The following is a 27524-nucleotide window of genomic DNA, read 5'->3' on the forward strand; positions in this document are numbered from 1 at the left end:
CCACGGCCCGCCCTGTCCTTTTAAGGCAGGTCTAAATTTTAATTAAACTACAGTCACCACTGCACCCTATGGTTTCTCCTTTCTCATCTTGTTTCGGTTGAATGACTGGATATGGCAGTGAGGGGAGGAGCTATATAGCAGCTCTGCTGTGGGTGATTCTCTTGCAACTTCCTGTTGGGAAGGAGAATATCCCATAAGTAATGGATGATCCGTGGACTGGATACACTACAAGAGAAATAAATTTATCAGGTAAGCATAAATTATGTTTTTATTACACATACCCCCCCCCCCCCCAAAAATAAATAAATAAATAAATAAATGTATGAATGTGTATTAAAGTTTAGCAAATGTATAGTGTACTAGTAAACTAGTAAGCTTCTTCCTGGGACTAGTAGCATTTTGGAATAATTTTCAACCACTGATTTTATATATATTTATTAATTGATTTATATTTATTTATTGTCTGGGCACATTTAATTTTTTTTCTCTCCCCCCATGGAAACATCTCTGCGGATGCCCATTATTTAGGCTGCTAGTGATAGAAAAATTATGGGACAATTGTGACATGTGTATTGTCGATGCCACTTAAACTGTAGTTGTACATAGTAATTTTAAAACCTGTGGGAGTCTTAAAAAATAGATCAAGGAAATATGAAAAAGATGTTATTGAAATATATTTATATTGTGTGATCTATGTCCTTGTAGACCCACCAGAGACAGTGAAGATGAAGAGGATGATGAGAAGAAAGGGCGAGGATGTTCCCTGCAGTACCAGCATGCAATGGTGCGTGTCTTCACTCAGTTTGTAGCAGAGCCGTCTGATGTCGGAGGTCAAATTAACTATATGTTGGGTCCTGATTGGCAGTTTGATATTACTGAACTTGTGAGTGATTTCATGAAGGTAGAAGATCCCAAAATTGCTACATTGGAATCTGGGAAAGTTCTAGTTGGCAGAGACCAAGGAATAACCACTGTCCAGGTATAGTTATAAATGGTGTCCTGTAGTTTGATTGTATAAAGATTCTACAGAAAAGCATTTGCAAACATGCCGTTTATATTTAATACTTAAAGGGACATAAAACAAGTTGGGATAGAGACAAAATATAATATGTACTTTAATTACTTTACCTGCAAATTTATACTGCAGTGCCTCGTCACTAACCCTTTCTTTTTAGTTTCTGAATTGTAAAGCTCTAGCTCCCCCCACACAATTCCTTTTATGGCTGTATCTATATCTATGGTTGCTTTTGGTAGAATTCAAATGTGAATAGGGATTATCTGCTGGAGCATGCCTAGAATCTGTAAACACATTGAAATAAAATGCCTGTGTCTAAACACTGATATGAATGCAAACTATTTTTAATTAATTAGCCCTTTTAGGATATGCACATATCTCAACCTGTTTTATGTCCCTTCAAGTGTTTGTTAACCTCTTGGTAGAGGATTAAATAACCACAGAAAAATGCAGTGGTAACATTTCAAAATGTAATGGCTGCTGTACAAACATAAAATGTAACCAGTTAGTGTTTCAGTTAAACAACAAATGAATAATGTGATTATGATTAATAGTAGATTTGTTAAGTGAAAAATAAACCTTGGGATGGTGTTCTGTGTAATGGGTCATAAAATCTATTTGTGTATTTTGATTTTATGAAAAATAAAGAAAGTATTAAAAGGGTTTGATCCATTATGAAGCTAGGCCTAGATTACAAGCGAAAAACAAAATTGTTGACACTATTGTGCGTTAACATTGATTGAGCCCAATCAATAGTACTTCTATTTTTGCGTCCAAAGTAATTTTTTTTATCACTCGAGTTTAGGGATCTAAACATATAGGGTGTGCTAAAAAAACGTTTGGCAGTGTTAAAAATGTTAACTATCCACTTGTAATCCACCAGATTCTCACAAAAAACAAGTGGAAACAACTTTGAGGGACTCTTCTATTGGATTTGAATAATATATACCCCTTTACTATAAAGTAAATAAACTTCATATAGAACACCCTTTCAACAAATTCTCCAGCATTGCAACATTGCAGTTACATTTGAACTATAGAATGGATATGAATCAGTTTGTGATTTGTGCAACATATGATCTGTGCAGTACAATTATAGTTACATTATACCCGTTCAGTGCTATTTTGCTTGAATTAAATGGTGTATGTGTACTTACATTTAAATGCACATAAAGAACAGATTATAAACAGCACATCATTTTATTATGCATTGTATTGCTGCCTAAACACATTATTGGGTAGATGAGGTTCCAGCTGTCAGTAACATGGTCCAGTATCTTCAAGCTGACATTAGCAGCTAGGCCTATCAAATCAGTTAGATTTTAGTTCATCTATTTTCTGCAAATATTTAGATGTGTTGGATTGGAAAGGAAATGTTTTTAGTTAGCAAGTGAGACTAACAGAGAATAATTGGAATATAATAGTTTTGGAAGATGTGTATTCAGTGCTGTAATCACATTGAATACAGAAGATTTCACTCAATTAGTGTAGAATGAGAAAGATAAAATGCCACATACACTTCAAAATCATCATCAAATCACATTATTTTAGTCTAAGTTTATTAACTCTGGAAATTGTATAGTGTGATTGGAAGAAGTTACTAGTTCCTTGGGATTCTGTAGTCACTTATACCGAGAATCTGTTATATACATACAAACATTTGTGCACACAAACAGTTACCGGAAACAAACAAATCAAGTCTAGACAAGCACTTTGAGACATGCAGCTGTGTCTAGAAGAATGTCTAGTGTGTAATCCTGGCTCACATTAGTACCATTCACCATCAATGATTGGTTCCATTAATAGGGTTAAAACATAAACAAAAGCAAGAAATCCTCTATTTTCAGACTGTAGAAAAGTGCGCTAGCCAAACTGCAATTAATTATGTGATGATTTAGGAGCTGGGTGGAAGTAATAACAATATCAAAGGGAAAAATAAGTAGCATCCTTGCAGGTGTTGTATTATTTACTATAGTCAAAGCCTCTAGTTGCTGCTATAGTGAAATATCAGCTCCTCTCCATCTTAAAGGGATAGTGTTCCCTAAAAATGTCTTATTTTTAACAAGTAGTAAAGGTACAGAAATTGTATGCCTGTATGTGTGCAGTATTAAAGTGATGCTACTTTGATACATAAATATTTATGCCTCTGTAAAAAGAGCTGATTTCTCATGGATTTTGTAACAGAAAGGCGGTACTAGCACTGGCAAGCTTAAAGGACCAGTCAACACAGTAGATTTGCATAATCAACAATTGCAAGACAATGTAATAGCACTTAGTCTAAACTTCAAATAAATAGTAGATTTTTTTTCTGACAATTTTAAAAGTTATGTCTTTTTCCACTCCCCCTGTACCATGTGACAGCCATCAGCCAATCACAAATGCATACACGTACCATGTGACAGCCATCAGCCATTCACAAATGCATACACACTTATTCTTGCACATGCTCAGTAGGAGCTGGTGACTCAAAAAGTTTAAATATAAAAATACTGTGCACATTTAGTTAATGGAAGTAAATTGGAAAGTTGTTTAAAATGGCATGCTCTATCTGAATAATGAAAGTTTAATTTTGATTGAGTGTTCCTTTAATACATGCATGTGTGGACATTTGTTTTGTATATTATATCTCATTGTGTGGGGTGGGACTGCTCTACATACTTGCTATGCCCTTGTCAAAGGGAACACACTGCAAAGGAGACTTTGAGGGAAGTATTTTTACAGTTACAAATTGTATTTTATATACGGGCATTTGTTTATCTGTTGCATAGTTTATTCAATGCAGTTTGTCATAATCTTTGTACACCGACCCTTTAAACCCCCACACTTCTAACCCTTTGATATTTACACATAGTTTCAAGTAATTTTAATAAAGTAGTTGTACTAGAGAACGTTAGCACAGCTCACATATTTATAGCACTCCCTATACTTTCAATGGATAGAGAGGCCATACTATCAATGCTTATATTATGTGGTAAATAATGTGTTGTGTTTAAGCCCACACATAATTGCACTGAAAAAGTTAACACTACTGGAGACCTAAAGTAAAGTGTTAAGGCTAGAATCACATTAAAATAAAGTAGACCAAACACATTAAAATAAAGTATTTCACTCATACTTCTGTTTTGTATGTGTGTATGTATATATGGGTATGTATGAACAGTATATATGTGTGTACATATGTATGTGCACACACACATGTACATACATGCATACATGCATACATACATGCACTACATACACATATTAACAAAACAAATAAAAAGAAGCGAAGGGAAAATTAATTATCCTGTGGTTTCTAAATTAGAACCAGAGGTGTGTGAGAGGCAGCGAAAAGTATATGTAAGTAAACTAAGTTGGAAGAATAAACTAGATATATGATGCCCCATCACATAGTCAATTCAAGAATGTTTGCCAGAAAAAAAAATAACAATACAGTTATATATCCTTAAAATATAACTTTTTTATTATTATGATTACAAAATAACAGTTTACAATGTAAATTGTGGATTGTGCACTGCAAATGAAATCATGTTCATATAAGGGAATATTAATAATCATAATTAATAAAAGAGAAATAGGCCACTGAACCCAAATTAATTAGCAAGCTAAATGTAGCCACCAATCAGCAAGCACTACCCAGGGTGCTGAACCAAAAATGGGCTGGCTCCTAAGCTTAAATTCCTGCTTTTCAAATAAAGATTCAAAGAGAACGAAGAAAAGTAAATTAGAAAGTTGCTTAAAATTGCATGCTCTATCTGAATCCTTTTTAATTTAATTTAATATCCCTTTTATATTTTCCAGGGTTATTTATTTATTTATTTTTAAATTATTTTTATTGAATTTCCAAATACAAACATAGACATACAAAGAAATAAAAAGATAATAACCAATGGTCACCCAAAATAAAACATTATACATTTCTCATACATTTAGCATATACATAATTCTTCCTAACAAATAATCTAGAATCAGTCTGTACTTAAAACATGTATCCACAACACAAAGACTCGACTAACTTGCTGTGACTCAAAGCTAGCAATTTTCCCTGCAAGTACTCAAAGTTAGTAACCTTTGTACCTGGAACCCTTGTCCAGTTCCTGTATTAACCCGTGGATTACATTTACATTTTTATACAACCAACCTATAAATATATTATTCAACATCAACTCCCTCCCGCCCAAAGACACATTTAACAGGGGGGGGGGGCACTGGGGGGGGGAAGAAGGAGAGGGGAAGAAAGAGAGAAGAAGAGGGAAAAAAAAGAGAGAGAAAAAAAAGACCTACTCTTGATATTTTAATTTATTTATTTTAATTCTATTATCTGACCCTCTCAATTAGCCATTGCCTAGGTAGGGCTCCGGATATGATAAAATTTGGAATGGGACTGCATTCTGGAATGGCTCCAGAAATTGAGTCTGCAGCTCCAGGGGCCAAGAACTTATGAAGCTTTCCCATTTACTAAAATATCTTCTATATTGTTTTTCTGATCCAGCCTTCAAATTCTGTCTTTCCAGAATCATCTGGGTTTTGATAACATTTACAAATTCTCTAATACTTGGGGTTTCTCTTTGTTTCCATTTTTTAAAGAGCAGGCTACGTGCCACCAATATAGCGAGATTAATAAGATGTCTGTCACCGATATTTTTTAAGAAGAATATTTGGTGTGACTGTAATTCTGTCCTGATTTTAAGATGGCTATTTAACTAAAATTGAATCTTTGCCCAGTATTGTCTAACTTTAGGGCAACTCCATATACAATGTAATAGATCCGCCTCTGCTTCCATGCATTTGAAGCAGTTCCCTGCCTTGGACGCAGTCCATTTTGCCATTCTTACTGGAGTCAGATAGAAATGATTAATTAATTTACACTGGCCTAGATTTAGAGTTTGGCGGTAGCCGTGAAAACCAGCATTAGAGGCTCCTAACGCTGGTTTTAGGCTACCTCCGGTATTTGGAGTCACTCAAAAAAGGGTCTAACGCTCACTTTTCAGCCGTGACTTTTCCATACCGCAGATCCCCTTACGTCAATTGCGTATCCTATCTTTTCAATGGGATTTTTCTAACTCCGGTATTTAGAGTCGTGTCTGAAGTGAGCGTTAGAATTCTAACGACAAAACTCCAGCCGCAGAAAAAAGTCAGTAGTTTTCTGGGCTAACGCCGGTTCATAAAGCTCTTAACTACTGTACTCTAAAGTACACTAACACCCATAAACTACCTATGTACCCCTAAACCGAGGCCCCCCCCACATCGCAGCCACTCGATTAAATTTTTTTAACCCCTAATCTGCCGACCGCCACCTACGTTATCCTTATGTACCCCTAATCTGCTGCCACTAACACCGCCGACCCCTATATTATATTTATTAACCCCTAACCTGCCCCCCACAACGTCGCAGCCAGCTACCTACAATAATTAACCCCTAATCTGCCGACTGCAAAGCGCCGCTACTTAAGTTATCCTTATGTACCCCTAATCTGCTGCCCCTAACACCGCCGACCCCTATATTATATTTATTAACCCCTAATCTGCCCCCCTCAACGTCGCCTCCACCTGCCTACACTTATTAACCCCTAATCTGCCAAGTTGACCGCACCGCTACTATAATAAAGTTATTAACCCCTAATCCGCCTCACTAACCCTATAATAAATAGTATTAACCCCTAATCTGCCCTCCCTAACATCGCCGACACCTAACTTCAAACATTAACCCCTAATCTGCTGACCGGAGCTCACCGCTATTCTAATAAATGTATTAACCCCTAAAGCTAAGTCTAACCCTAACACTAACACCCCCCTAACTTAAATATAATTTAAATCTAACGAAATTAATTAACTCTTATTAAATAAATTATTCCTATTTAAAGCTAAATACTTACCTGTAAAATAAATCCTAATATAGCTACAATATAAATTATAATTATATTATAGCTATTTTAGGATTAATATTTATTTTACAGGTAACTTTGTATTTATTTTAACCAGGTACAATAGCTATTAAATAGTTAAGAATTATTTAATAGCTAAAATAGTTAAAATAATTACAAAATTACCTGTAAAATAAATCCTAACCTAAGTTACAATTAAACCTAACACTATACTATCATTAAATTAATTAAATAAAATACCTACAATTACCTACAATTAAACCTAACACTACACTATCAATACATTAATTAAATACAATACCTACAAATAACTACAATGAAATAAACTAACTAAAGTACAAAAAATAAAAAAGAACTAAGTTACAAAAAATAAAAAAATAATTACAAACATAAGAAAAATATTACAACAATTTTAAACTAATTACACCTACTCTAAGCCCCCCAATAAAATAACAAAGACCCCCAAAATAAAAAATGCCTTACCCTATTCTAAATTACTAAAGTTCAAAGCTCTTTTACCTTACCAGCCCTGAACAGGGCCCTTTGCGGGGCATGCCCCAAGAAGTTCAGCTCTTTTGCCTGTAAAAAAAACACATACAATACCCCCCCAACACAACAACCCACCACCCACATACCCCTAATCTAACCCAAACCCCCCTTAAATAAACCTAACACTAAGCCCCTGAAGATCATCCTACCTTGTCTTCACCTCACCGGGTATCACCGATCGGTCCTGGCTCCAAAATCTTCATCCAACCCAAGCGGGGGCTGGCGATCCATCATCCGGTGGCTGAAGAGGTCCAGAAGAGGCTCCAAAGTCTTCATCCTATCCGGGAAGAAGAGTAGATCCGGACCAGCAACCATCATCTTCTAAGCGGCATCTTCTATCTTCATCCGATGAGGACCGGCTCCATCCTGAAGACCTCCACCGCGGACCCATCTTAATCCGGCGACGTCCAACTGAAGAATGACGGTTCCTTTAAGGGACGTCATCCAAGATGGCGTCCCTCGAATTCCGATTGGCTGATAGGATTCTATCAGCCAATCGGAATTAAGGTAGGAATATTCTGATTGGCTGATGGAATCAGCCAATCAGAATCAAGTTCAATCCGATTGGCTGATCCAATCAGCCAATCAGATTGAGCTCGCATTCTATTGGCTGTTCCGATCAGCCAATAGAATGCGAGCTCAATCTGATTGGCTGATTGGATCAGCCAATCGGATTGATCTTGATTCTGATTGGCTGATTCCATCAGCCAATCAGAATATTCTTACCTTAATTCCGATTGGCTGATAGAATCCTATCAGCCAATCGGAATTCGAGGGACGCCATCTTGGATGACGTCCCTTAAAGGAACCGTCATTCTTCAGTTGGACGTCGCCGGATGAAGATGGGTCCGCGGTGGAGGTCTTCAGGATGGAGCCGGTCCTCATCGGATGAAGATAGAAAATGCCGCTTGGAAGATGATGGTTGCCGGTCCGGATCTACTCTTCTTCCCGGATAAGATGAAGACTTTGGAGCCTCTTCTGGACCTCTTCAGCCACCGGATGATGGATCGCCAGCCCCCGCTTGGGTTGGATGAAGATTTTGGAGCCAGGACCGATCGGTGATACCCGGTGAGGTGAAGACAAGGTAGGATGATCTTCAGGGGCTTAGTGTTAGGTTTATTTAAGGGGGGTTTGGGTTAGATTAGGGGTATGTGGGTGGTGGGTTGTAATGTTGGGGGGGGGTATTGTATGTGTTTTTTTTTACAGGCAAAAGAGCTGAATTTCTTGGGGCATGCCCCGCAAAGGGCCCTGTTCAGGGCTGGTAAGGTAAAAGAGCTTTGAACTTTAGTAATTTAGAATAGGGTAGGGCATTTTTTATTTTGGGGGTCTTTGTTATTTTATTAGGGGGATTAGAGTAGGTGTAATTAGTTTAAAATTGTTGTAATATTTTTCTTATGTTTGTAATTATTTTTTTATTTTTTGTAACTTAGTTCTTTTTTATTTTTTGTACTTTAGTTAGTTTATTTCATTGTAGTTATTTGTAGGTATTGTATTTAATTAATGTATTGATAGTGTAGTGTTAGGTTTAATTGTAGGTAATTGTAGGTATTTTATTTAATTAATTTAATGATAGTATAGTGTTAGGTTTAATTGTAACTTAGGTTAGGATTTATTTTACAGGTAATTTTGTAATTATTTTAACTATTTTAGCTATTAAATAATTCTTAACTATTTAATAGCTATTGTACCTGGTTAAAATAAATACAAAGTTACCTGTAAAATAAATATTAATCCTAAAATAGCTATAATATAATTATAATTTATATTGTAGCTATATTAGGATTTATTTTACAGGTAAGTATTTAGCTTTAAATAGGAATAATTTATTTAATAAGAGTTAATTAATTTCGCTCTTTAAATTTAGATTTAGATTTAAATTATATTTAAGTTAGGGGGGTGTTAGTGTTAGGGTTAGACTTAGCTTTAGGGGTTAATACATTTATTAGAATAGCGGTAAGCTCCGGTCGGCAGATTAGGGGTTAATGTTTGAAGTTAGGTGTCGGCGATGTTAGGGAGGGCAGATTAGGGGTTAATACTATTTATTATAGGGTTAGTGAGGCGGATTAGGGGTTAATAACTTTATTATAGTAGCAGTGCGGTCCGCTCGGCAGATTAGGGGTTAATAAGTGTAGGCAGGTGGAGGCGACGTTTTGGGGGGCAGATTAGGGGTTAATAAATATAAGATAGGGGTCGGCGGTGTTAGGGGCAGCAGATTAGGGTTACATAAGGATAATGTAAGTAGCGGCGGTTTACGGAGCGGCAGATTAGGGGTTAAAAATAATATGCAGGGGTCAGCGATAGCGGGGGCGGCAGATTAGGGGTTAATAAGTGTAAGGCTAGGGGTGTTTAGACTCAGGGTACATGTTAGGGTGTTAGGTGCAGACGTAGGAAGTGTTTCCCCATAGCAAACAATGGGGCTGCGTTAGGAGCTGAACGCAGCTTTTTTGCAGGTGTTAGGTTTTTTTTCAGCTCAAACAGCCCCATTGTTTCCTATGGGGGAATCGTGCACAAGCACGTTTTTGAGGCTGGCCGCGTCCGTAAGCAACTCTGGTATCGAGAGTTGAAGCTGCGTTAAATATGCTCTACGCTCCTTTTTTGGAGCCTAACGCAGCCTTTATGTGGACTCTCAATACCAGAGTTATTTTTATGGTGCGGCCAGAAAAAAGCCGGCGTTAGCTACGCGGGTCCTTACCGACAAAACTCTAAATCTAGCCGACTGTGACTCTCTCCAATTGATGCAAGTAGTTGCCTCTGCGGAGAGTTTTATACTTTCCGTTATATCTTCTGTTTGTAACATGTCAAAATATTTAATAAATGTATCCCTAACCTGATTAATGTGTTCTTGTCCTTTAATCATTACAATTTTCTGATACCACCAGGAGATTGACCATTTCCCCGCTTGATATAATTTTAAACCCGCTACTATCTGAGCCTGCCCTCAGTCCGATTTCACTTCTCTATTATACTTTTCAATATAGTGACGTACTTGCAGGTATGCATAGACATTCTTAATTGGAAGGTGGTATTGCGCTACCAGGCTCTGAAAAGTTTGCGTCTTCCCTTCCCTCTCATCTTTTAACTGCGAAAATTGACTCAGACCTTTCTCTCTCCATCCTTGGAACAATCTATTGTTGATACCTGGTGGGAAATCAACACAACCTATGATAGGTAGGTATGGGGACACTAGGTTTTCCTGACCAACTAACCTACAATATTGCTACCAGCCTCGGATAATGTTGACGAACGTTAACAATGCACTCACATTATATGGTAGTTTCTTATATGGGCAATGTAATATGGCTTGTGGACTAAATGGAGTAATCAGCTCTGAATCTAAATTGTAGTACGTTACATATTCTGTCTTAGTCAGCCAATCTATTCCAAATTTTGCCAATGCTACGAGATTATAATACTTAATGTTTGGGATTGAAAACACTGCATATTGTTTTGTATTACCCATTTTCTCCATAGATATACGTGGTTTCTTTTTCCCCCAAATAAAAGTGAAACAAGCTTTATTATACTTATCAATATCTTTTTTTGTTATAAGTATGGGAAGATTTTGTATAAGAAAGAGAATCTTAGGGAATAAGATTGATTTTATTAACATACACCTAGCCAATATTGACAGATAGTATAGATTCCATTTATTTAGATCTGTCTGGATATTCTCAAAAAATACACTATAGTTTAATAGGTACCATTCACAGGGGTTTCTACTTATCTTGATCCCTAAATAATTAATGATTTTAACTTCTCTAAAAATATGATTTATACTTTGCCTTGTCTTGTTTACCCATAATAACTCAGACTTTTTGGAGTTAATTTTATACCCCGAAAATTAACTAAACTCCGTTATAATTTCAATAAATCTTGGAATAGTTTCTACGGTGTTCTGCAAGAATAGGAGTATATCATCTTCATAGAGTGATATCAATAGGTTCTCCCTCCCTATATTAACTGGTTGTATTGCTTGTCTAATATATACTGCCAGAGGCTCCAGGGCAAGATCAAATAGTAGCGGGGATAGCGGGCATCCTTGGCGTGTTCCTTTTTCTAAGATTATGTGTTGTGATAATTCCCCGTTCACCAAAAGCTGCAATCTAGGTTTGTTGTAGATCATCTTCACCAGGTCAACCAGGTGGCCTGAAAAACCGAAGTTTTAAGATGATTCCATTCAATAGAATCAAAAGCTTTTTCTGCGTCTACTGTAACTAATGCTACATCCTTATTCATGCTACTTATACATCTATTTCTGCCTACCTGGCTGGCCCGGTGAAAGTGATCCAAAACTGTTAGCACTCTTCTCATGTTTCGTACTGAATTCCTATTCGGGATAAAGCCCGCCTGATCTGTATGTATCAAGTTGCCCACTACTTTTTTGATTCTGTCCGCCAACACTGACATGAGTATTTTGCAATCCTGATTTAACAGGGAGATTGGGCGATAAGCTGATAATTCCTCCGGGCTTTTCCCTTTCTTATGTATAAGGGTGATCACTGAGTCGGAGAAGTAGGGGAAATTCAATGCTTTTCTTTGGTAATATTCATTATATAAATTCTCTAATGTACCACCTACTGTATCTACTAATATTTTTTAAAATTCAATTGAAAGGCCATCTGGGCCTGGTGCTTTTCCTGATTTCGTTCTTTGGATTACCTTTACTATCTCAGACTCAGTGATCACTGCGTTAATTTGATTCAATTCCTCAGAGGATATACGGGGAATTTTAATTCTATCCCAAAACTGCGCCTTGGCACCTTCATTTATATCTCCACTGGAGTAAATGTTTTGGTAATATTTAAAAAAAGCTTCTTTGATATCTGGTGATTTAGTGAGAATCCTTTGCCCTACTCTAATTGCTGATATTAAATTTTTCTTTTTCCGGAACTTTGTTATCTTGGCCAGATATTTGGCAGAGACCCCCAGATGACCCTGATACATGGCCCTGACTTTGAGATCTTCCCCTGCCCATTTTTCTCTGAGAAAATCCTCTCTTTCTGTTTTAGATAGAATATATTTACTCCAAGTGCCTTGATTCGGGCTCTTAAGGTATTTGTCATATGTATTTCTAAGTTGGTTTGCCAATTGTGTCTCTCTCGCTCTCCTTTTATGGGTCATTTTGACCATATATGCCTTTATTTCTCCGTGCATAACCGATTTCCCTGCCTCCCAAAAAATTTCTGTCTTATTCCTATACTCTACATTTTGTGAGCAATACTCTTGCCATCTTGATTTTAACCAATTTGCGAAATGTATATTTTTGCTCATATACGCTGGGAAGCGGAATGAGTTCCCCATACTTCTGATGTTTGTGTCTGCCCAGATCTTAAGACTAATAATTGCGTGGTCTGAGAGGATGATATCTGCAATTTTGGTTTCCATCTGAAACCTAGATACTTGTTCGTCTATTAGGAATAAGTCAATGCGTGAAAAATTTATATGCGTCTTAGACTCGTATGTATACATCCGATCATCCGGGTGTCCGCCAGATATCGTTCAGTTTTAGTGCTTTAACATAATTCCTAAAATATTTGGCTTCCCGATGATTTGTCTGTCTGCATCTAATCCTGAACCTGTCTATCTCGGGATATAGAGTAAAGTTCATATCCCCTGCTATAACCAAGTTCTGACCTAGATATGGTGTGAGTATCTGTCGAATCTTTTGCCAGAAATGTGTCTCAAACTTATTAGGACCATATATATTACAAAACGTCCATCTTACACCCTCTATCTGTAGTTGAAGGATAATATACCTGCCCTGGGGGTCACGCTCTTGCTTTATGATTTTATATGTTAGCTTTTTATTTATAATAATAGCCACTCCACACTTGCGCTTGTTACATGGTGTTGCCACTATTTCTGCAACCCAGTTTACTTTCAATTTCTCTATCTCAGTACTTTTCAAGTGCAGCTCCTGAAGAAAAACAATATCTGGTTTCTCAGATTTCAACATTCTCATAACATTCTTCCGTTTAATGGGGGAGGTTATCCCTCCCACATTCCATGAAACTGAATTTAACGGAAAAGTCATTCTTATTCTATCTAAAACTAAAAAAAAAAAGAACAAAAAAGAGAGAGAGAAGGTTATTTTATAAAGTACCTCAGTTCCAGTACTTTAAATGTCTAGATCTTGGCCTTATTAGCCATTCTTATAGTTTTGTGTTCTCAGAAGGCTTTGATAATACATCTGTGGGTTACAAATAAATATAGTAACCCAAGCGCTATATGGATTGCCTAAAGCTCACTGCCAAAAAAGTCCCCTAGCAGACTTCAAATAGCTAGAAGTGTAACAAAGGAGGAAGTGAGCGCTAAAAGCTTAATAGGCTAAAATGGTAAACAACTCAAGTCATGTATTAAAAGGAATCACAATTTAATGAAATAAAAACAGGAAAATATGTTTAACTTAATAACACGTTCTAAATGATAGAATAAAATGGCCTATCACTAACATGGATCCATGATATATCTAAAATCAAAGTTAAAACTATACAATAAAACAGGTCAAGATGCAAATACAAATGGATAAACACAGTCAAAATGGTAAAAGATTATGGTATACAAATACCAAGCAATAAAAACAATACGTGAATATAAGATGAAAAGTCCAGTGTCTGTAAGTGAAAAAATGCAAAAATACAAATTGCAAAATTACAAAAATGAGATGAGTCCAAACACGGGTGAAAGTTCAAACAGTGACCCAAAGTGGTCAAAACTTGGTATATCAGCAATCCAATAAATCCATTAGTGGCAAAACATCATAGAAGTCAAACGGTATAAAAAACTTGCAGCAAAAATAGTACAGAATGTTTCCAAAAAAAAGTCCAAATTAGTGTAAACTCCAAAAAATGAAACTTGCGTATCAAATCAGTAATTGAAATAGTGTATCAAAGTGGACAAAAAGAAGTGAACAAAGGATGAATAAAAATTAAAAAACTGATGATCAAAATAACGATATAAAGTCCAACCTGTGAATAAACAAAAACAAACAATAGTGCTATAAAGAAATAAGCTCACCAGTATGTCTGTGTCAACGCGTTTCGGCCTGTATCAAGGCCTTTCTCAAGACTATACTGATATGTAACTACTGGGAGCTTATATAGTGTACCAAGTGATGTGATTGGTAGTGATTTTGGCGCCAAAACCAAATGTGACACCTCTTCCTGTTAGACCCATTGAATTCTGGGACATAATTTTGCTCTTGCCCTTTTGGTTTTAATTATGATTATTATCGCTTGTATTAAGTACCAAAGTGCATGTATATCTTTTGTCTATATATTGGCATTCTAATTGCCCCAAAAATTTCGTCTCTATGTTGAATTTTAGTTCTAATTATCGTTACCAAACTGGTACTTCCGGTTTGTATGTCACTTCCGGTTTCACTAATATCACTTCTGGTTTCGGCGATTCACTTCTCACTTCCGGTTCTGGTTATTTGATGTCAAATGTGGTCACTATTATTTGAAAGCAATCTTAGTGGGCATAGTTTCTTGATGTGAAGCTAATTTTAATTGTGTTATATATAACAATAAAAGAAGCCAGTGTTTCATTAATGGTGCTTGAAAAATGCTAAATTCTTAGTGATATAAACAATGATAAATGACTTATATCCAGTATATGGGGAATAAAGTATATGGGGAATAAATGAATATGGTGGACTGATGTAATGGTGAAAAAGTAAATAAATAAAAACCATCTATTTAAAGGATCTTATAGAGTCGTTAATAAGAGCACCTATGAGTTTGATAGATCTAAAATCTAAGATCCCACATAGTGCTCAGTATTCGATCAGCAGATAGAATCTGCACGTCTTATCTTAGAATATGAAGATGTCTAAAAAAGTCTGTTTACATATGTATAAATGTTATTACAGATAAGGGAGGAACCATGCACATGGAAAAGGTGAAACCATACGCTTGTCAATTATAGATACTTCTATTATAATACATCTGAAGCAACAGAAACTGGTTAAAAGAAACTGGTTAAAAGAGTCCAAAACTCTTGAACATTAGAAGAAATACATCTAGAACCACTAAAACAACAGGAACTGGTTAAAAGAATCCATAACTCTTAAACATGGGAGTAAGGGTATAACACTTGTGAAAGGGGGGTGGACATTTATGTTTTTGTTTTTAAAACAGTTGTGTTTTCAGAACATAGAAACTACATACCTATATTAGAAGAACATGATGTGTAAAACATATGGGTTGTGTGATATCAGACCATCACTGTTCCCTGTTTGAATATGTAAATCTAAAAAATGAAGGAGATGTATAGAGTAGACCAACCTATCTCTTCAAATCTATAGTTTAAAATGAGAGCTAGTGTGATGACACATGCGGTCAAAGTAAATATATATATTGGGGATAGTTGGGCTTAGTCTATCTAATCCTTTCTAAGAGACAATAGATGTGATGTCTTCTTTGTGGTTCAACCCTTTGGGGAACAGACAATCCAGAATGAAAATCCATTTGGACTCATTGTATAATAGTTTTTTCTCATGATCACCCCCTCTCCAGCTGTTTTTGATCTTCTCAATTCCAAAATATTTAAGATCTTTCACATTACCTCCATGTTTAATTGAGAAATGTTTATATAACGGAGTCTCTGTGTTATTTTTCTCGATACATAAGGTGTGCTCCCTGATTCTGTCTCTAAGGGCTCTTGATGTTTGTCCAACATATTGTAAGCTACAGGTGCAGAATATGAGGTCTCGGATCTTGTGTTGCTCTCCCTTATGATGGGATGTGAATTGGTTAATTTTTAAACCATTTTTGCAAGCCTTGCAACTAGGGCAAGGAAAAAAACCTTTGATCTTTTTTCCTTTATAATCCATTGTATTTGATGTCTTATTTCTTGGAATACTTGGGCCTAACATGGTTTTCAAGTTGTTAGCCTTCCTATAAATGAACCGCGGATGTGTTGTCAATTTATCACCAATTACATTGTCCTTTTTTAATATTGTCCAATGTTTCTTAATAATTTTTTCAATAATATGTTTGTTCGCACAGTACTCTGTGATCATGGGGATGTCTATGATGTTCATGTCTCCACCTTGCATACGTTTAGGTTTATATTTAATCAGTTCATTTCAACTTTCCGGACTTGGTCAATTTTTTCTTCCAGACTTTCCTTTGTATAGCCCCTATCCAGAAATCTTTGTTTCAATATGCATGCTTGTTCCTCCCATTTCTGGGGATTAGAGCAGTTTTTCCTCACTCTCAACATTTGGCCCTTTGGTATGTTCGCCTTCCAAGTTGGTGGTGGCAGCTTAGACTGTGCACATAATTGTTGCAATCGACCTCCTTAAAGAAAGTCGATGTTTCAATTTTACCGTTGTTAATTTCAATAGTCAGGTCAAGGAAGTTGATCTTAGTAGAGCTGTATTTGTATGTGAATCTCAGGTTCATTTAGTTTTTATTCATTACATCAAATGTATACTTCAGATCTTCCAATTAACCTCTCCAGATCATCATATATCATCAATATATCTTGAATAGAGGACCAGGTCTGTTCCGGCTGGGCATGAGTCCCAGAATATCTGTTCCCATTTACCCATATACAAATTTGCATAACTCGGCGCGAACCTGATCCCCATTGCTGTTCCACATAGCTGTTTATAAAATGTATTATCATGACAGAAGTAGTTGTGATTCAGAATGAAACCTATGCTTTCCAATATGAATAGGCGTTGTTCCTCTGGTAGTTCTTGATCCTTGGTGAAGAACAAATTAACCGTTTCTATCCCACCTTCATGGGGGATGCTTGTATAAAGCGATGTGACATCGCATGTTGCCATGATGTATTTCGGATCCGAGACAATTTTGTCTAAAGTCGCTAGGACTTGGGTAGAGTCTCTCAGGTACGATGGGAGTCTCATCACGTACTTCTGAAGGTTCTTGTCCACATACTCAGAAAGGTTACAGGATAGGGACACTATTCCTGATATTATTGGCCTTCCAGGTGGATTGTTTATAGACTTATGGATTTTAGGTAATTGATAGAATACCGGAGTTATTGGATGTGTAACTCTGATGTAGTTGAACTCCTTATTGTTCAGTATTCCTTGTGTCTTAGCCTTTATTAGTAGGTCCTCTAGTTCTTTATTATATCTTATTGTTGGATTGTTACAGAGTCTTTGGTAGGTCTTCACATCACTTAGAATCCTTCTGCATTCTCCGTCGTATTTATCTTGGTCCATTATGACTGTCCCGCCACCTTTATCTGCTGGTTTGATGGTCAGTTCGTGATTTCTTTCCAGTTTTTTTAAGGTCTCTATTTGTGACTTTGATAAATTTTGTTTGATTTGGTTTGTTTTCCTTAAACTCAGGTCTCTAATGTCTCTGCATACATTAGATTCAAACATCTCGATGGCACATCTTTGCTATTAACCGGATAGAATGTTGACCTAGGTTTCAGGTCTGTGTGTACGTATTTCTCTTCCACATGGTGTCTTTGTGTTGTATACATCTCATTTGGTGACTTCATGAAATATCTCTTTAACGTAAGTTTCCTGATGAATTCCTTTACATTTATAATTGTTTGGAATTTGTTCATTCCTTTGGCAGGGGCAAAACTTAAATCATAGCTTAATATAGACTCCTCCTTCTCGGATAGTGATATGGAACTCAAGTTATATATCCCTTTTTGTTTTTATCTGGTTATCTAAGTTGTTGTTTTCTTTGATCTCTAGGATTTTGTTCCGCTGTTCATCAGCTTTCCTTTTTACTTTTAGGCCCCCTCTTTTTCCTCTGCTGGCTTTCTTTTTGCATGGGGCTTTCTGGTTCCTCCAGGTCTTTGTTCTTCCTCTTTAGGGTGAGTCGTTCTTTCTCCCTTTCTTTGGGAAGTTGGGGACTAAAAAAACTTGATTAGTAGTGGAGGCTAGATCTGAAATTGTAATATTTACAGGGTTCTTCTGAGTTTGGGGCGTTTGGTCATATTTACGGTAATTGGAATCTTGATTCCGTTGTGAGATACCCCCTGTATGTCTGTCATTAAATCTGTTTTGATGCTGTGGAGGTTGTTCCCTCCAACCATATCTTTGATGTGTTTCTCTATGGTCATCATACATCTTTGAGTCATATCTGTTATCTGAATTGTCATAATGGTGATTTCACCTCTCGTAGTTGTATGTATTACGTCTATTATCCGAAAAGGATATTTTCCTTTTGTGGGTGTTTCTCATTGGGGATTCTCTTATATTCCTATGTTCATAGTGATTATCATAATCATTTCTCTGATAAGGTCTGTTGTGGTGATAGTGTGATCTGTTATTGTAATTAGAGTAATGAAATCTTGGTTGATGATTAAAATGGTGGTTATACCTTCTATTTTCAGTGTTGTATCTGTACTCGTAATCTCTCCTATCATTACCCCTGTAATCTTGTGAGCCTCCCTCATAAACATTGTCCTCATGTCTATAGTAATGAGAACTATTATTTCTAAAAGGGCCTCTGTTTCTTGGTGTTCTCCTTTGAGGGTATTGATGTTCGTTAAATCTCCTATAAAAAACACAACGGTTTTAAAAACAAAAACATAAATGTCCACCCCCCTTTCACAAGTGTTATACCCTTACTCCCATTTTTAAGAGTTATGGATTCTTTTAACCAGTTCCTGTTGTTTTAGTGGTTCTAGATGTATTTCTTCTAATGTTCAAGAGTTTTGGACTCTTTTAACCAGTTTCTTTTAACCAGTTTCTGTTGCTTCAGATGTATTATAATAAAAGTATCTATAATTGACAAGCGTATGGTTTCACCTTTTCCATGCGCATGGTTTCTCCCTTATCTGTAATAACATTTACACATATGTAAACAGACTTTTTTGGACATCTTCATATTCTAAGATAAGATGTGCAGGTTCTATCTGCTTATCGAATACTGAGCACTATGTGGGATCTTAGATTTTAGAGGTGCTCTTATTAACGACTCTATAAGATCCATTAAATATACGGTTTTTTTTTTTTTTTTTTTTTTTCACCATTACATCATTCCACCATATTCATTTATTCCCCATATACTGGATATAAGTAATTTATCATTGTTTATATCACTAAGAATTTAGCATTTTTCAAGCACCATTAATGAAATACTGGCTTCTTTTATTTTTATATATAAAACAATTAAAATTAGCTTCACATCAAGAAAATATGCCCACTAAGATTGCTTTCAAATAATAGTGACCACATTTGACATCAAATAACCAGAACCGGAAGTGAGAAGTGAATCGCCAAAACCATAAGTGATATTAGTGAAATCGGAAGTGACATACAAAACCGGAAGTACCGGTTTGGTAACGAAAATTAGAACTAAAATTTGACATAGAGACGAAATTTTTGGGGCAATTAGAATGCCAATATATAGACAAAAGATATACATGCACTTTGGTACTTAATACAAGCGATAATAATCATAATTAAAACCAAAAGGGAAAGAGCAAAATTATGTCCCAGAATTCAATGGGTCTAACAGGAAGACCCATTGGTTTTGGCGCCAAAATCACTACCAATCACATCACTTGGTACCCTATATAAGCTCCCAGTAGTTACATATCAGTATAGTCTTGAGAAAGGCCTTGAGCCAGGCCGAAACGCGTTGACACAGACATACTGGTGAGCTTATTTCTTTATATTCTAAAGTGTAAAAGCTTTATAGCACTATTGTTTGTTTTTGTTTATTCACAGGTTGGACTTTATATCGTTATTTTGATCATCAGTTTTTTAATTTTTATTCATCCTTTTTTCACTTCTTTTTGTCCACTTTGATACACTATTTCAATTACTGATTTGATACACAAGTTTCATTTTTTGGAGTTTACACTAATTTGGACTTTTTTTTGGACACTATTTTGTACTATTGCTGCAAGTTTTTGATACCGTTTGACTTCTATAATACATCTGTGGCTCATATACAAATTACCAACAAGTCTTTATTATTATAATTTATTTGTGAATTGCTGCAAAATTACGTAGCACTGGTGGTGCCTATCTGGCCCATTACCTGTATAGGAACCATTTACATAGAAAACAGGTTGTCTTTTGGCTATGGCATCAACCAAATGACTAGCTAGGCAAGAAGACACAATCTGGAAGTTCTTTTTATTTGGTTTTCCATTAAGATAAATTAGTTCTCAAGCCAGTTCCTAATTTGCTTCAGGTGGTTTCCAGGTGTCATACATTTAAAGAAATGTTTCTATTTTTTATTTTTTCCTGATAAGGTATTAGTGAATAGTAAATAGTTTAAGACTTTGGGTGCAGTTCAATGTCATCACATATATATTGTCTGACAAATTGAAAGTCTAGTGGTCTTTCCTCCTGAACATCACAAGGCTGCACACTAGTAAATTCTTCAATTTTGAAATTGATTATATTCCATGTCATCTCATCCTGTCATGTAATTAATCCACATTTTCCACTGGAGTTAAGAACACATTTCTCAAGGGCTGTTTGCACTTATTGGGGACTGAAGCAGATATCTCTTCTGAGGTTCTGTGCAAGGCAGTCTGGAGTTCTGAGGAATTATAAATTAAATCATGGTGCCTCTGCTGAGGAAAACTTTGGAAGAAAAGCTTCTTTGTGGGTTTCCGAATAAAGCTTACCTGATGATTCTGTGTTTTGTCTTTTTTTCTCATTCTATTACATGGTAAATTGTCAATGGTGAGTACCCCTGGTTAAAATAAGATAAAAATAATTATAAAGCCTAATATATGACTGAACATGATCACTTGCTGTAAGTTCTAAAAACAAAAATCAGCTGCTATATATCAAGCCATGGGATCTTTATGTAGCAAATAACTACTTCAACAAAATGACTAAGAAAAACTTAAAGTTCTATCAAAATGAAAACATAACCTTTGTTTCTAGACGAATGTGACTCTGCAATTTACATATACTTTGCAATAATAGAATTTGACAGCAATATTCCAGTCCGTCATAAAACACTTTTCAAGCAGCTTTCCTTATGAATTTTTTTGTCTTCTAAATCAGCAGTCTTGACCTCTTAACAACCCATGTTGGCATATTTAGTAAAGTTTTTCTTGACAATTTACATATCAATTTTAATGCTCGGTTGTTAATAAAAAAGTAGTAAAATCCAGAACATAACCATAAAATCTCCATAGACCACCCTTTTGCAGTACAATAGGTTGTACTGGAGAGGTCAGTGACTTTAAACATGGCACTGCCGTACTAGATATGCCCCAGTTAACTGTAAGTGCTATTATTGTTAAATGCAAGCATCTAGGCACAACAACACCCCAGCCACAAAATGATAGACCGTACAAAACTCATAGTGGTGCTGCCAAGTGCTGAAGTGCATAGCACATAAATATTGCCTACAATCTATTGCTTCACTCAATACAGAGTTCCAAATCGCCTCTGCAAGCAACATCAGTACAAGAACTGTGTCAGGAGCTTCAGGAAATAGGTTTCCATAGCCAGGTAGCTGTGCACTTCGACTCTGGAACAGTGGAAAAGTATTCACTGGAGTGATGAATAATGCTTCACTTTATGGCAGTCAGATGGAATTATCTGGGTGTGTTGAATGCCAGAAGAATGCTACTTACTGGAATGCATAGTGCCTAGTGTAAAGTAAGGTGGAGAAGGGATAATGGTCTGGGGCTCCTTAGTTACAGTAAAGGGTCATCTTAATGCTACAGGATACAAAGACATTTAAGATAATTGGGTGCTTCCATCTTTGTGGCAACAGTTTAAGGAAGGCCCTTTCCTGTCCCAGCATGACTGGTGCCCCACGCAATGCAAGATCAACAAAGTCATGGTTTGACAAGTTTGGTGTAGAGGAACTTGAGTGGCCTGTACAGCTTTTACAGTCTGTACACATTTTTGATGAATTGCAATGTTGGTTGTGTGCCAGGTCAACATTAGTGCCAGACCTCACAAATGGTCTTTTTGATGAATGTGGACAAATTCCCACAGAGACACTCCAAAATCCTGTAGACAGTATTGCCAGAAGAGTTTTCTGTTATAGCCATAAAGGAAAGGCAACTTCATATTAATGTCCATGGTTTTGGAATGGGATGTTCAACAAGCTCATATACAGGGAGTGCAGAATTATTAGGCAAGTTGTATTTTTGAGGATTAATTTTATTATTGAACAACAACCATGTTCTCAATGAACCCAAAAAACTCATTAATATCAAAGCTGAATAGTTTTGGAAGTAGTTTTTAGTTTGTTTTTAGTTCTTTTAGGGGGATATCTGTGTGTGCAGGTGACTATTACTGTGCATAATTATTAGGCAACTTAACAAAAAACAAATATATACCCATTTCAATTATTTATTTTTACCAGTGAAACCAATATAACATCTCAACATTCACAAATATACATTTCTGACATTCAAAAACAAAACAAAAACAAATCAGTGACCAATATAGCCACCTTTCTTTGCAAGGACACTCAAAAGCCATCCATCCATGGATTCTGTCAGTGTTTTGATCTGTTCACCATCAACATTGCGTGCAGCAGCAACCACAGCCTCCCAGACACTGTTCAGAGAGGTGTACTGTTTTCCCTCCTTGTAAATCTCACATTTGATGATGGACCACAGGTTCTCAATGGGGTTCAGATCAGGTGAACAAGGAGGCCATGTCATTAGATTTTCTTCTTTTATACCCTTTCTTGCCAGCCACGCTGTGGAGTACTTGGACGCGTGTGATGGAGCATTGTCCTGCATGAAAATCATGTTTTTCTTGAAGGATGCAGACTTCTTCCTGTACCACTGCTTGAAGAAGGTGTCTTCCAGAAACTGGCAGTAGGACTGGGAGTTGAGCTTGACTCCATCCTCAACCCTAAAAGGCCCCACAAGCTCATCTTTGATGATACCAGCCCAAACCAGTACTCCACCTCCACCTTGCTGGCGTCTGAGTCGGACTGGAGCTCTCTGCCCTTTACCAATCCAGCCACGGGCCCATCCATCTCGCCCATCTAGACTCACTCTCATTTCATCAGTCCATAAAACCTTAGAAAAATCAGTCGAGATATTTCTTGGCCCAGTCTTGATGTTTCAGCTTGTGTGTCTTGTTCAGTGGTGGTCGTCTTTCAGCCTTTCTTACCTTGGCCATGTCTCTGAGTATTGCACACCTTGTGCTTTTGGGCACTCCAGTGATGTTGCAGCTCTGAAATATGGCCAAACTGGTGGCAAGTGGCATCTTGGCAGCTGCACGCTTGACTTTTCTCAGTTCATGGGCAGTTATTTTGCGCCTTGGTTTTTCCACACGCTTCTTGCAACCCTGTTGACTATTTTGAATGAAACGCTTGATTGTTCGATGATCACGCTTCAGAAGCTTTGCAATTTTAAGAGTGCTGCATCCCTCTGCAAGATATCTCACTATTTTTGACTTTTCTGAGCCTGTCAAGTCCTTCTTTTGACCCATTTTGAGAAAGGAAAGGAAGTTGCCTAATAATTATGCACACCTGATATAGGGTGTTGATGTCATTAGACCACACCCCTTCTCATTACAGAGATGCACATCACCTAATATGCTTAATTGGTAGTAGGCTTTCAAGCCTATACAGCTTGGAGTAAGACAACATGCATAAAGAGAATGATGTGGTCAAAATACTCATTTGCCTAATAATTCTGCACTCCCTGTAGGTATAATGGTCAGGTGTCCATATACTTTTGGCTATATAGTATTAGTAGTAGTCTCAAATCATACTTTTTAAATGATTAAATATGTACTCATGAAAATAAAAAATAGACACTTTTAATTGCACATATTCTGAATTCTTGTATACAGGAGAAGTAGGGGAAATTTCTATACAGATGCACGGTATACCCATAATGTATCCAATCAAATGCATTAAATAATACATTTGGTTTTCTTTTATAATTTTTTTTTTACTGATTTCACAACCTCTAAATATATATTATTGCCACCACATTACAATACAAAATACTGTAATTTCAAAATGGCATCTATTACCCACATGTTTCATCTTGATATTTTTGAAAACTCATACAATGGAGCATGAAAGTAATCAGACACCCCTTCAGTACAAAGCTATAATAATCTAATGAATTAAAATCATGTGTTGGAGAATAGTGTACATAGATATTAAATTAATGCAAATATTAAATACATACAGACATAAAAACATTAATGTTGTTTGCACAACAGTTTTTCCCAAAGTTGTGATCATAAGTAATATATATTCTCATGTTCCTATTGCTTATTGTGTGCTGTTAAATATTTAAATTTCAGGGCCGACCAATAGTGATGTACTATAAAATAGAAATGATTATATCTTTAATGAATAAAAACCACTGTATATAATGTAATCTAAAATGTCATACTTGTGTTTTGTTTATATTAAGTTTTGTTAAATAAAACTGTAATGGACAGTTTTGTGGTTTATGAAGTCCTGTATGAACAGTCACAATGACTTTACCAGAGATTTCAACTTTAGTTATTAATTGTCATTAAAAAATATATGGAGCAGCACTTACATTTTCCTTGTGCAAGTAAACTCACATTATTTTATTCTTGCACTACTGGCGATAATGATAGAGCTCCACTTGTAATCTATGTCCTACTGTGCAACATTTGAGTAATACAAATATTTATTAAATCAATTAGAAATCAATATATAAAACAAAAATTGGATTAAAACACACCTACATTTATAATATACACATTTGTTTGCTAGTTTGTAACTTTTTAGTTACTATGTTACAAATCATCAACTTGTGTTTGTTTTGTTCAATTCGTTCAATGGTGCTCTTAACTGACAATACCATATGGTTTGTAAAAAAATCCAAAAATCTATAGGATATAAATATAAAATTAGCATATATGTGTTGTGGAAAGTTCTTTACTGAACATTCGAAGCTCAGTTATTTCTAAGAAAGTTATGTTACACAATTGTCAAATATTTATATGTAACTAGAAATCAAATACTGCTAAATACCAACTAAATTAACCCTTTCGTGACAGGGTTAAAGTGTCTACATCGGAACACCTGTTCCGATGTAGACAAATTGAAACTACGCGATCGTGCATACGATCGCGAGATTTCAATTATTGGATCGCATCTGGGGGGCGTCCCTACAACCCTAGGAACGCCCTCCAGACCGCGATCAAGTCCTTGAAGCGCAGAAGGCTTCAGGACAGCCGTTTGATATGACGTTCTATTCCGTCATAACGGCTTTAAAGCCCAGTGTAAATATGACGGAATAGAACGGCATAACGGCGTTAAAAGGTTAATTTATAATAATTACTATTCTTCTGTGGAAAATGTCTAATCGAATGCAATAATCTGCATCAATGTATCCAGGGTGGAATGGGTTAAAGTGATGGTAAATTAAACCTAAACTACAATCCTATTCTTAGTTTATTTATTTTTTGATATTTATCTTCATTCAATGTTTTTTTTTGTTTTTCTCCAGAAGCTCTAAAGCAATACTTTAGTTCCAGAAGAGGGATATACAGTAGAAATGTAATAATAGCATAGCTAAAGTATTGCTTTAGTGCAAATGAAAATACAAACAACACCACTCCAGGTTCTTCCAGGCCTCCAATTAACAGCTTGATGGGACATGAAACCCCCCAAAAATATTTCACGATTCAGATAGAGAAAACAATTTTAAACAACATTCCAATTTAATTCTATTATCTAATTTGCTTCATTCTTTAGATATACTTTGTTGAAGATATAGCAATGCACATGGGTGAGCCAATCACATGAAGCATCTATGTGCAGTCACCAATCAGCAGCTACTGAGCCTATTTAAATGTGCTTTTCAACAAAGGATAGCAAGACATTTAAGCAAATGACATAACAGAAAAAAAATTGCATTCCCTTTCTAAATCATGAAAGAAAAAAAAAATGTATCTCGTCCCTTTAAGACAGCAGGGACTTGTAAGAGAGCAAACACAGCTCAGACCCTGCAGCGTGGTGAATGTCCAAATTGCAAAGTGGGCTGCAAAAATGTAAAAAAAAACAACAACAAAAAAACCTCATGTGTAATAGTTACACAAAGGCAGAAGGATAATCCTCCTACCTTTGTATAACAAATACAATTTCATAGATTAAAGACACTTGTTTACTTTTTTTGAGCTCCTGGAGTGCAGCCGTGAGTTGTTTTTATTACTTTAGTGCATCTGGGAATACAATTTTTTTTGAATGAAGGTCTCAAAAATATAGATTTTTAATAGGATTGTAGTTTAATTTACCATCACTTTAATATTAAACGTATTACTGTATTCAAGTGTCACTTAGTCTAGTTTTCTATGACTATTATTGGAACTTATAATACTGTCCATATTCATTGAAATCTATATTTTATATTAAGGTCCTCTCACCTCTCTCTGACTCCATCTTGGCTGAGAAGACTCTGACGGTGCTGGACGATCGTGTAGGAATTGTCGAGCTAGGAGTTCAGCTTATCAGTAGCCTCTCCTTTTCCATACAAGCAAATAAAGAGAACAAAAGAGCAATCCTTACCACAACTTCAGCCAGCGATATCCTGCATGATTTCAAACAGGTACTGCAAAAGGAGACCTGGCACAATCCTCTTCAATGGGTATAAATATTCTCAGAATAAAATCATATTACAATTGAATCCAAATTGGTGTGGCAGGTGGCAGGAGGTTTTTTTATTAAGGCCCTGATATTCAAAGATTCTCCAGGTTGGAGAGAATTTGTAGTTCAGACTTCACAAAGAAAAAAGGACGGAACTCTCCAGCACAGTGAGATCTCTCTCATTTATGTATGTGAAGCATACAAAGTAGAATCTATACAATTTATAAAAGATACACACATATATATATATATATATATATATATATATATATATATATATATATATATATATATAATATGAACCTAATGTGTTAAAGTTACACAGAAACTGTGAAGGCATAATCAGAATTTGAAAAATCACAATCCTAAATACAATGCTGTATACAAAATAAAATACAAAATAGAAAGTGCAAAGTTTAAATGTAATAAAATGTAATCAGAAGTGTAAATTGGTATAAAATAGACACCACAAAGTGTAAATGCAGCAGAACTGTCATGTCATGCAATGTTATATTGCTCTGGGCTTGTCTCTCCGTC

General features: G+C 36.0%; 1 protein-coding gene across 1 annotated transcript in view; it reads left to right on the forward strand.

The window, feature by feature from the left end:
* Window positions 1-27524, forward strand: part of TMEM132B (transmembrane protein 132B) — an 847178-nt gene that overhangs the window by 792216 nt on the left and 27438 nt on the right. The window contains exons 8-9 of the mRNA XM_053701851.1: window positions 706-979; window positions 26758-26949. Coding sequence (XP_053557826.1) covers window positions 706-979; window positions 26758-26949 — 466 coding nt within the window. The remainder of the gene's footprint in view (window positions 1-705; window positions 980-26757; window positions 26950-27524) is intronic.

The sequence above is a fragment of the Bombina bombina genome, chromosome 2 (assembly GCF_027579735.1).
Source record: "Bombina bombina isolate aBomBom1 chromosome 2, aBomBom1.pri, whole genome shotgun sequence".
Classification (NCBI taxonomy): Eukaryota; Metazoa; Chordata; class Amphibia; order Anura; family Bombinatoridae; genus Bombina; species Bombina bombina.